The following is a 12936-nucleotide window of genomic DNA, read 5'->3' on the forward strand; positions in this document are numbered from 1 at the left end:
ATCTGCAAAAACTGAGAGGGTTGGACCAGGGAGCCTCTAAGGTGCCTTTTCAGATTTAAATCTACAAGCCTATAATTGTATCAAAACACATACCAGGTTTGCATGTTTCTGCAATGCTCAGGGCACAAGCACGACCAAAGACAACCAAGTCCAGAAGAGAATTAGCTCCTAGTCGATTAGCACCATGTACTGATGCAGAGGCTGCTTCACCACAAGCATAGAGACCAGGTACAACTTGATCTCTACCATTCACATGTGTAAGAACCTGTTCAAATAACAGAATAATTGGCTTAAAAGTCTACTTTACATTTTTTAAAAGATTCAATAGATGTGTGTATGTGTATGCTTATATATATTCCCAAACCCACCCACATACATATATACACATATAGAAAGAGAGGGAGAAAAATGTTGACAAAGATGATACAGAAGCAGAATTAATAGGACTTTCCATAATTACTAAATATGGATGAATGTGAACATGTAAGAGAGGATAAGGAGTGGGTGACATCTAGGTTATGGAGTGTGATAACCTTGAAAAATGATAAGAAAGTAAGATGATGAGAGGGTTGGGGAAAAGGTATGAGTTCAGGAAAGAGAATCAAAATATCAATGTTTTGTATTGTAAAAATTAAATTAGTTTCTAGTAATAAAAGTATTATATTTTATGAGGTTTATTTAGCCCATTCACATTTTACTCACTACATCTTACAATGTCAGAGTAGAGGAAAAGGCTCTTGGGAGGCAGAGAGCCCGTTAAATACTAAATTGTGATCTTGCCCAGGTGGAAACTCAAGAGAGATTATAGGGAATTCTGGGAAGTACCAAGGACTTCTGGGGATTGAAGTCTGGGGTTCAAGTCTCCATTTTTATAGTATGCCAGCATTGTACTTTCCTCCCTGTAGGCGTGCCTATCAAGTGTCATTGGGAAACCCATTAACACTGAGACATAGGGCAATGAGAACAGCCCCAAATTAAAAAGTAGCGGGGCCAAACGAATTTCTATTTTTTGTTAGCAATCTATTTTACTCAATATTTAATCTGCTCGGCCTTATTTATATGAACTTTATTATATTCTTGTAATACCATAAAAATATTAAAAACTAAACTTCACAGAATAAAAATTAAAAAGGAAAGTCACATTACTATTTTTTAAGAAGCAATTATGACTTCTAATAAGAAATACTTCCTTCTGCAATAGTTTTAAAAGCATTTATTAAGTGTGTACTATGCATAAGGCACTGTGCTCAGTACAAAAATAAGATGAAAAGAAGTATTTGCTGTCAAGGTTAACTTACATTCTCAATCCAATTCACAAACCTTTTTATATGCAAACATGGCTGCTACTGTTCACATCTACCAATTAACTACTATTGAAAAATGAACACTAAATCTAGGAACCTTAAAAAGTTTGACTTACACCAATTTAAGATACTAATCTCTAAACACATAAAAGCTGGTAGAACAACTGTCTAAACTCATCTAATTAAATAAAAGAATTTTTATGTAAAATTTCAAGTTGACCATGCCAACTTTAACCTTACTCTTTAAACATTTAAAGTTAAACCCTTTTTATTAATAAGTTCAGTTCATAACTTTAAATCATTACCTGCCCCTTATAATTTGTAGGAATGCCTCCCATATTATAATGCACAGTAGGGAGAACAGGGATTGGTTCCTTGGTGACATCCACACCAGCAAATATCATTGCAGTTTCTGATATTCCAGGGAGGCGAGTAGATAGCTGTTCAGGGGGTAGGTGGTGTAACTGTAGATATACATGGTCTTTTTCAGGACCACAGCCTCTAAACAAAGGCAAAGAATTAATTCATCTTTCAGAATAAAAATAAAGATAAAACTTTGTAATGTAGAAAATGCCAGTATCCCAAGTTTACAATTTGGGGGTTATCTTTAATTCATTCCCCTCATCCTCCCTCACTTAGTAAGTTACCATTATTAATTTTTAAATTAATTATCAATTAATTCAACCTGTAAATGTTTTTCATTTCTCTCTTACCTAGATCCATTGCCATTATCTGCTACTATAGGCATATCCACCAACTAGACTACCTCAAAAGCTTCCTAAGAAAGCTTTCTGCATCCACTCTCTATACTCCAATTTATCTTTCATGGTTACTATAACAATTTTATTACACACAAATCTGGACACACATGTTCAAAAATCTTCAGTGCCTTCCTCCTGCTTTCCAAGGAAAATTAACTTACACATTGTTCTCTATGTCTAGAAATACCTTCTTCCACTTGTCTGTTCAATTGCTATTCATCCTCTACAGTCCTACTTAAATGCCAACTCCTAAAATAAAGTCTTCTCTGATTCCCTGGTCAGTAATAACCTTTCCTCTCAGACCTCAAATAACAAAACACTGTTTTCTAACTCACTATAAGTTCTCTGAGAGCCAGAGCAATGTCTTATCCAAACTATTTCTTTTCTAATGTCACAATGTTCTGAACAAAGTATTAATATTAATAACTTAAATTAACTTTATTTTAAAATTTCTATACTGTTAAGTCAAATTCTAAAGGACTGACAAAATTATTTTGTGATACTAGGATATAAACTGAACCAAATGAGGTTTAGAACTCTGTTGAGAAGTTGGTGAGGAAATGCTATAGATCTCCAAAGTAGAAGGAAAGAAGACCTGGGGTTTGACCAGTTATTTAAAGTAGATAATAAGGCCATAAGACTAAGGTATAGTATACCTAGGTATGTTTGAGAATTCTAGGGTTCAAGACAGGCTGATTTAAAGTTCCTACTGGAGAACAGAGAAAGAGAGCAATTTGGAACTGCAGAACAAGTAGTGGCAGTGAAATCAGAGGACCTGGGTTCAAATCTAGTGTCTGATTCTTTCTCCCTCTGTGACCGTAGGCAAGTCTTTCTACAGCCCTTAACTTCAGTGTCCTTGTACATAAAGTAAAGAGATACTTGATGACTTCTGAGGCATCATCCAGCTCTATTTGTGATCTTGGGACTATGGCTTAGCCCAATCAAGCTATTTGGCTTATTCTTCATGTGCCAGTTAATGCAATGAAAGTTAGGAGATGATGTTATGCAGAGCAAAAGTGTTGCTCTTCCTGACCTTAGAGACCTCTGCCACAGATTTAAAAATGCACTTTCCAATCAGGCAAAACATGTGAATTAAAAGAAGTTTGCATTTCAGAATCATGGTAATTCATGGTAGAATGATACCTATCAATCTGGTCATCAACTCAGCTAAGAGATTTGCTAAAGAGCAATCTTCCACTTTAAGGAAAAGCTGCCCTTATACCCTCACCTAGAAAATTACATGGAAGACAAGGTAGCATGTTAAACAGAAGACGCAATGATTGCAGAGAGATGACAATGAGGAGATCAAAAGCAAAAAGTGAGGCAAAAAGGATATAGCAGGCCATGGCTATTTAGAGAGAGGGAATAAATACCTCCCTTCGAGGCTATTGCTATAATATAGCAAAGACCTATAGAACTATTATATTATATATTAGAATTATATATGTACTCTCTGCATATAATATAGTTTAGAACTATTTCCATAAAAATTACCAAATTTTAGGGGGCAGCTGGGTAGCTCAGTGGATTAAGAGCCAGGCCTAGAGACGGGAAGTCCTAGGTTCAAATCTGGCCTCAGCCACTTCCTAGCTGTGTGACCCTGGGCAAGTCACTTGACCCCCATTGCCTAGCCCTTACCACTCTTCTGCCTTGGAGCCAATACACAGTATTGACTCCAAGACGGAAGGTAAGGGTTTAAAAAAAAAAATTACCAAATTTCATCTTAATAGTTTGAGCATTTAAAAAATAGGTTTTGGCTAGATGGAAAATTCACTGAAAATGCCAACTATTAAATATGAGCTAAAAAAAACAAGAAATATGGAAAGCTAGAAGACATTAGAGAGAGAACCTAATAGAAGATATTTCCTTATGATTATACACAGAAATGGCAAGAACAAAGCCTAATTCCATAAAATTAAGTGCTACTATGTAGGATCTAAATATGAACTTAAGAAATCTAAATATGAACTTATGAAAAATGAAATTCATTCCTTCTATGTATTGATTAGAAATATATTTGGACATATCTAAAAATTAAACAAACCTTCCTTCACGTATTTCAATGGTCATAGAACGAGATACAACATCCCTGGACGCTAGATCTTTCGCAACAGGTGCATATCTTTCCATAAATCTTTCACCTTGACTATTAATAAGAATGCCTCCTTCACCACGGCATCCTTCTGTAATAAGACAGCCAGCCCCATATATGCCTACAAAAAAATAAAACAAACAAAAGGCAAACACATTAATGGACCATTTCTAATGAAAGAATCTTAAGCTCTGGAATTTCTATGTGAATATACTCCTTCGAAACAAATTTTGGGGAAGAGTTAGGGAAAAAAGAATACAAGATCGTATATCAGGCTGAAAACAGAATTAAGAAGAGTGGAGGAAAGCTGAAAGAACAATACAAGCTTATCAGAAGAGAAAGAAAATCTAAAATTGGCAGGAAGAAAAAATTTTGGGTGACTATGGAACTAAATAGTGAAGAAAAAGCAGCACACTAAGTTAAAGATTTAGCTGAAGGACTTTTAAAAAGTCACAGTGACTAAGAAATGCTTAAAATTGATTTTTCCTTTCACAACATTTTTTATGCATGCCTATTTTAGATTAGACTAAAACTAAACATGGGAAATTCATATGACTTAATGAAGATGGCATTGAAAGTAAGGTATTCCTTACCTCCTAGCCACAAGAGGAAAGAAAAAGATCTTAAGTGTGAGTAAAAATTGTAAAATTTCATTAATCAACAATATGGTTTATCATATATTTATTTTTAAAATTCTGAATTTAGTGTCAAATAAAATGTGCATTTCCATATGTAAAGTAAAAAGAGGATTCTACATGAAACTACAAATCTGTTATAGACTGTCCTAAAAAAGATTTAAGCTTCTCCTTTTAAGTTTATAAAAAATTCAACATGTAACTTTCGAAGCCCTCCTGCTTTTCTGTTTCTGTCTAGCCTTCTTTCTATTATTTTTCATGCATTAAAGACATGCTTTAATGAACCTCTTTCTTTTCTTTGGCAAGCCTATTATATTAAAATAGCCTTTAAAAAAACTTGCCTACCTTGTATATGCCCCCTTTTTTAGTTTTCCTAATTTAAAGTATTTTTCAATAATAGTTTATACTTTAAGAACTAATTCTTATCATCATTATAGAGAGAATTTAGAAGTTTAACCCGTATTTTACTAAAGACCAGTTAACTAATTTTCTAAATATTTAAAACTGCCAACAATAGAGTTCACAAGTTATATTTACTTATCTGCTAGTAAAAAAGAGGGTTATAATAAGGAAGAACTTGTTCTGGTTACTAAGCAGACTTTTAAAGGTACATAAAAAAATTGTCTATGTGGATTTTACTTTATCAGCATTCAGTGGTAGAGAAAAAAAGATGTTGCTTCAAGTCACATCTTTCCAGAGAGACACATTTCCTTTCTGGGATAACTACTATATTCTAACCATATGGTGCTTATGGCAGTCTAGTGTCTAAAACCTCTAAAATCTGCTGCAAATAAGGCACTTGATTCCCCACTTTCATCCTCAAAAACCTCAACATACAAATAAAAACTCCTTGTCTTAATAGTCTCCTTCATTAAGACAGAGCCCATGTTCACAGCATATAAGGCTTCTATGAGTGTATTTGAATAGCTGTTACTCCTTTACTCCAGTTCAGCAGCCCCCATCTCCATTTTCTTAGCCATCTCCTTGGCATGCCATTTCTTCTACTTCTCTGATACTTCCTGGGCCTTACTTAGTTCCCATGGTTAAAGAAGTCACCCTGAATAGGCCCATTTCATCTCAAGATTAGAAAACTTCAAGTGTTTTCCATATGGCTTCTCTGCCTCCATTCTCACTACTGAAATGGTCAGAGTAAGCTTTTCCATTATGTTCTTCTAAATGATCCTCTAATTGCTTACCACATTGATCAAACTACTCTACATATCTTTCAAAGCTCTCTAGAACCTGGACCTATCTATCCTAATCCTTTTTTTTGGTTAGAGTATTCAGTAAATCCCACCAATAAAATATATCCTTCACTCCAATTAGGCCAGTCTCTTCACTGTCCCTTATCTCTCTCTCTCTCATATAAAGTATCTGTATATATGTACACATACATATACAGATGGTTGCCTCAGTACCTTTGTTTGCATTATTCCCTCGATGTGAAATGGTCTAATAATTGTTTGTCTATATTTGTATCAATCTATATTGCTCTATTAGAAAAATTCTACCTATACTTCAAGGTAAAACTCAAATCTTACTTTTATTTCAACAAAAGTTTCCCTCACTATTCTGTTCATAATGAGTTCTTCTGAAGTACTATTCAAATCACAAAATTATCAATTATCAGTGGCAAATGCTCATTAAATATTATGTCCAAAAGTGTTTTATTGGTCTTCTTATAAATAAAGCATATGATTTAAGGTGTCAATTATTGCACGCAGAAAACTGACCTATGTGGTAACAGAGATTAGTGTTTAGGGTTATCACAAAGATCTCTAAATATCCCTCTCTATCATCCAATTTTGAAATGAACTTTATATTTGTGTCTGTTTGAATTTCCTACTAAGAATTTAATTGGGTATCCTTAAAATAGATTTTGGTAGCATGTCAAGGAAGTTTATCCCCTCCCCCTCCTGAGGAGCTTTACCTGTCTATCAAACATTCCTGACACCACAGCTGCACCAAGGTTGTGTCTAAGTCAAGGTTGGGGGCTGCTTGAGGGAGAACCACAGGAGAATTGAAAGGGAGAACTGAGAAGAGACAGAGCAGGCAGGTGAGGAAGGAATGAGGAAGAGACTGGCAGGCTAGGCAACACTCAGTCAGGTTACTTATAGGAATGTTGTCTGCCCTTCCAATACATTTTATAATATATATATATATATATATATATATATATATATATATATATATATATATATATGGGTAGAAATATTATTTAATTATTACAGAATGGCGAACCACTTTGGTTTAGAAAATGAACCTTTATTTTTCTTCTGAGAGAAGTTTTGAGTTAGTGCTTAGTTAAGCTTAAAGACAGAAGCAGCTGCTGCTTGCCTGCATAGGCAGAAATTTGCTGAGAAAGAAAAACAGAATCATCTAAGCACCTCTTCAGATGGACTGGTGAGAAAAACTCCCTCCCTTGAGTTTCCCCACCCGGTTCTCTTACTTTAGCCCAGGGTGGGTCAGTAAAGTCCCAGCCCCCTGACTTCCCCAGGCACGCAAAACAAAACCGGGGAAGGGAGAGGCTGCTTTATATTAAAGGGCAGGATCCTGCGGGCACAAAAAAACCCAACAAACACGGACTCCTATTTCTTCCCAGCCTCTGCACTCTCCCTACATGCCCTGCCCCCTACCCCCCCTCCCCAGACCTGACCCGTTTTGGACAAGAGTGGGGTGGTAAAGGACAGGGCCCCCTCACTGAACAGCCCTTGCAGACTGGGGGAACAGTGCACAGAGGTGGTCCCCTAGGAATTGATGTAAGCCATGCCCCCCCCCATCCAAACAGGACCGACCGAGATTTTTTTAAACCAAGGGGCACTAGAACCCAACAGGTCTTTCCTAGCCCAGTGTCTGCCTGACTTTCCCCGAATGCCACACCTGCTGTGTGGCCTCTGTGGCAGGGACCTACTTGGCAACACCCATTAAATTAATCCTGGGGGTCCTTCTAGGCTGTGTAATTATACTAAAATTTAAGGTTTAAAAATTTTTGGAGAAATTTCAGGAAAAGAAACTTGCCAACACCCCAAATCAAGAAAGTGGATCTTTTTTTTTAGGTGCTGTAAAGATGCCTGAAGAAGCTACACACTGCATCAAAAGGTCCAGAATGAACTTTGGGATATAACGAACTGAATTGAAGGGGATTGAACATACTTATTCTGAATGTAAACACTTTTGCCAAAGGGGACTGCCCCCAATTGGCATTTTGTCAATGAGTCTATCAATCAGTTTTTGTATTTTACTCCCATCTCTAACTATTGTAACTCCCTCTTAGAAAAATGCGATATTGTAACTGTGTACATTTGGTACGTCAATAAAAGTCAATCTTGGGGCTGGCTTGTGGGAGAACCGTAGGAGAATTGAAAGGGAGAACCAAGAAGAGACAGAGCAGGCAGGTGAGGAAGGAATACGGAAGAGACTGGCAGGCTGGCACCATGTAGTCAGGTTACTTATAGGAACGTTGTCTACCCTTTCCAATAAACTTAATAAAATATATATCTGGGTAGAAATATTATTTAATTCTTACAGTAGCCAAGAGAATATTATTGAAGCCATTTAACCTCAATTGCCTAGACCATACAATTCTTTTGTCTTAGAACCAATACTTAGTGTTAATTCTTTTATTTATTTATTTGTTTATTTGAGCATTTACTTAATATAAATTCTAAGACAGAAAGTAAAGTTTTTTTTAAAAATCCCACTACTAGAAAAATGTCAATTTATGAGCTTGCAAATCCTTGAGACTGAGAGTTAAACTCTCTTAATTTATATTAAGTTAATGTTTTTTAATAAGGCTTATTATACTTAATGTGATTAACCTTTACATTTGATCCAATTTGTCATTTCATACCTGTGGGATGGAATTGTACAAACTCTAAGTCTTGACAAGGAAGGCCTGCTCGTGTAACCATTGCTGTGCCATCTCCTGTGCTAGTATGAGCAGAAGTACAGCTGAAATAAGTGCGCCCATAACCCCTGGAAAACATATTTAGAAGATATTATGAATAGACTTATAATAGAGAATAGTTGATATTTCATAATGTAAAGCAAATAAGAGGGTGCTGTAATAATTAACTAAAAATAATTAAGAAAAGTATGGAGGTATTATCTTGGACATCATAGCTATATAATCTTGGTTAAATTTATTTCTTTACCTATAAAAGTAGAGAGCTAAATGAGATGATTTCTAAGGCTCCTTCTATCCTTCTGAGCTCTATGATTCTATGAGTGGAGTTACAATCAAATTCTCCTATCACATTCTTTAATGAAATGGAGCAATTTTATGTCAACTAGAAAGACTTATAGGAATTGATGCAGAGCGAAAGGAACAGAACCAAGAGAACATTGTACACAGAGATTATGGCATGATCAAACATGATGGACTTCTCTACTAGCAGCAATGCAATGATCCAGGACAATTATGAGGGACTTATGAGAAAGAATGCTTTCTACATTCAGAGAAAGAATTGTGGGAGTAGAAATGTAGAAGAAAAACATGATTGATTAAATGGTTCAATGGGGATGATGACTTTAAATGATCGGTCCATTGCAAATATTAATAATATGGAAATAGGTTTTGAATAATGATACATTAAAAACCCAATGAAATTGCTTGTAGGCTCTGGGAGGGGGTAGAGAGAAGAGGAGGGAAAGAACGTGAATCATGTAACCATGGAAAAATATTCGAAATTAATTAAATTTTAAAAAAAGAAAAGAAAAGAAATCACATTCTCACCCAGTTGCAATAACTGTATTTTTTGCTCTTATACGATGAATAGATCCATCTTCTATGCATAATGCAATTACTCCTCGGCACTCCCCATCTTCCATCAAGAGATCCAAGGCAAAATATTCTACAAAATAGCTGGTATCATACCTCAGAGACTAAAAATGAAAAATATTTGTAAGACGTGTATTTTCAATTGTACATTAAATGTATGAAAACTCTTCTAATACTACTCAATGTCTCATTTGCATCAGTTGAGCCAGTAATTAAAATAATGTTCTTCTGTTAAATTTTTTCAGTATGAATTTAATGTGGCAATACTAGATTTAGGGAAAATACACAGAACACTAATATAGCTAGGAAAAGGACACATGGTAGGAATTATTTCAATGAACATTAACAATATTATATAGTAGAAAAATGTATTTTCAATCTTGTGAACTATAAGCATCTCAAGAGTAAGGAAAGCACTACTTTGAAGTCTCCTAGATTGCTATAGATTAATTATTTCTATACTAAAGAGGCATCTGTCTACTCTGCTTGAAGGTATTTTTAGACTTGTTCCCATAAGACTCTTTTAGGCAACAACAATATATTAGCATACACTCTCCCTTTTCCCCTCCAACCTGTTCTTTAGTTTTCTTCTCATAGCTTTAGGAAGGTCAAATATTTGAACTAAAATCCAAAGGTATTTCTGAAAACACCATAATTGCTGCCCAGAATCTGGATAGTTGATAAATGTCCCTGACAAGCAAACTCAGTTAAATACTTTTGGTCAAGACACCAAGTGTTGGTGTACCTTTACCTGACTAGTAAGAGGATATGACCAGAAAATATATTATAGACATTTATCAAAGTATGTAGCTGAAACACTCAAGTGTGGCAGAATGAAACTTGCAGTTGCCACTTCATACAAACTGAAAACTTTAAGCCCTTTATGGACTTCTCTGACCTCAAAAGAACTAAAGGAAAATGAAATTCAATCTAGTTGAATCAGTTTTTCTATAACCTATATAAAAGGTTTACTTCAGATTTAACAAAAAGAATATTGCAATACAAATCAATTTAGGTGCTAAAAGGTAGAAGAATCTTAAAATACTTTTCTTAATCTTAATTTTAACTGATTAAAATGAAAAAACTTTGGTAAGAAAACCCACAACCATGAAGCACCAAAACACTAGTTTTTCACATTAAAAGAACTTTCTAAATATAGTCTCCAAAGCAGGTTATATTAGACAATGAATCAACAAACATTATGTTTCTACTCTGTACCAAGCACTGTAATAGGTGCTGAGGATATGAAGACAAAAAAGAAAATAATCTTTGACCTCAAAGTTCTATTAAGAGAAACAAAATATACACATATAAAATAAATATAAGATAATTAAATAAAGGGTTAATGAGAGAGAATATAAGTACTTGCAGATATCAACTGAGGTCTATAAAGAAAATATTAGAAAATCTATATTAAAAAAAGAATAAAAATTTATCTATACTAATATTTTTAATACATGAATTTATCTCACTAGGTCTGTCTACATGGTCATTTTTGTTACAGTAGCACAGTACCGGACACATACCAGGTGATTAATAAATACTTATCGCTTACTTGCTTGCTACAACCATACATTTATGAGGAAAGAGTGGGATATCCATGGGGCACAGAGGAGATGACAGTAGTACTATTGCTCATTTGTTCATTTTCAGCATATTGCAATATATTAAAATTTATGTATTGCCAATTAAGGATATTAATGGATTATGTTATCTAGTTTTAACTAAACTAATCCATAAAAATTGGGAACTTGGCTAAAAAAGGTTCTTAAAAAGACATGACAAATTGAAGATAAAATCCTTCTAATACTTCTAAAATAAAAAAGAAGTTTAGTACACAGTAGGCATTCCAATGATTGAAAGGAGTGAACAATAAAATTGTAAGGCTGATATTTTCTCTTATTCGTCATATTAGTTCCTTGTCAAATATATTATGAACTATGATTATCTAATCAAATATGACAAGAAGTCAGCCAAATAAATTAAAAAATGACCAACATTATCTGAAATATGGGTGTATTTCCATTATTATTATTATTACCCAGTGTGTACTGTGCTTTGAGATATTAGTTAATAATAGTACGAAGGGATCCCAATGAGCAAAACTTAAAAACTAAGTTTTATTAAAAAAAACAACAACAGGGTGTTATGGATAGAAAAACCAGAAATTTTCTAATCTATTAAAAAGAAATCTTTCAAATAAAGTTTTAGTAGGTTTTGAACCCAATTGTTAAAAATATAAATTAGAACTGTTGATTAAGTTTGAAACAATGAATTACTGACACCAAATTTCCCTGATTGACAAGGAAGGTTACTCACAAATTTTCAACTGCGTAATTAATAGAGGGGGTTGAAAAATTAATATTATGACTTAATAGGCACAGCCAACAAAGCAGGGCTTTTATTTTAGATCACTGTATCTTTCTGAAGTATATTTCTTCAGCTGATAATTATTAAAACCAAGAACCAAAATAAATTTAATTTAAATCCAAACCATTGGATAACAATATCAAAAAGTATTAAATCAAGATATTAAAAAATAACAAAACATATTTAATCACATAGATCACAGATTTTTGCACTATTTTTTTTTTAAACCCTTACCTTCTGTCTTGGAGTCAATACTGTGTATTGGCTCCAAGGCAGAAGAGTGGTAAGGGCTAGGCAATGGGGGTCAAGTGACTTGCCCAGGGTCACACAGCTAGGAAGTGGCTGAGGCCAGATTTGAACCTAGGACCTCTCATCTCTAGGCCTGGCTCTCAATCCACTGAGCTACTCAGCTGCCCCCAGATTTTTGCACTATTAATTAAACAATAAACATTTTTATTACTTGATTCTTTTCCACTTCTATTTTTGCTTGTTTTATTACGTACATATCAGTGTGAATAGTATGTATTTCATTTATAAATATATACTGAGAATGCATGCTCAGAATATTTTATATTTAAAGATATATCATCAGAAAAGTTTGCAAACCACGACTTTATGAGGTTAATAACTTGTTTTAATTTGTTTCCAGTAATTTTTGCAGTTTTATATGAAATCACCATATGTGTTTTTACCCAGGTCCCCTTGAATCAGTAGTAATACAAAGATTCTTAACCTTTTTTTAAAAACATGGATACTGGATCCCTTTAGTGAGTCTATGGACTCCTTCATTTGTGGGATGGCTGACTCTCAATTCAGAGGTTCTCTTACCCTTCCATACAGAGTGTGCAACAAGGAATGGCCTGTCCTATCTGCCACACAACAGCATCGATGAGCCTGTCCTCCTTTCCCAAACTTAAGGCTCTGTCCACCAAATGCTCGCTGATAAATCTTTCCTTCTTCTGTTCTACTAAATGGCATTCCATAATTTTCCAAC

The 12936-nt window shown here is 34.5% G+C and overlaps 1 protein-coding gene across 1 annotated transcript in view; it reads right to left on the reverse strand.

Moving 5' to 3' along the window:
* The window catches only part of SDHA (succinate dehydrogenase complex flavoprotein subunit A), a 49230-nt gene that overhangs the window by 23003 nt on the left and 13291 nt on the right, over positions 1-12936 (reverse strand). The window contains exons 5-10 of the mRNA XM_007486759.3: positions 12771-12935; positions 9528-9676; positions 8643-8767; positions 4110-4278; positions 1610-1805; positions 94-265 (exon numbers count right to left, since the gene is read on the reverse strand). Of these exons, the coding sequence (XP_007486821.1) occupies positions 94-265; positions 1610-1805; positions 4110-4278; positions 8643-8767; positions 9528-9676; positions 12771-12935 (976 nt within the window). The remainder of the gene's footprint in view (positions 1-93; positions 266-1609; positions 1806-4109; positions 4279-8642; positions 8768-9527; positions 9677-12770; position 12936) is intronic.

This window comes from Monodelphis domestica, chromosome 3, assembly GCF_027887165.1.
Source record: "Monodelphis domestica isolate mMonDom1 chromosome 3, mMonDom1.pri, whole genome shotgun sequence".
In the NCBI taxonomy this organism is placed as follows: domain Eukaryota; kingdom Metazoa; phylum Chordata; class Mammalia; order Didelphimorphia; family Didelphidae; genus Monodelphis; species Monodelphis domestica.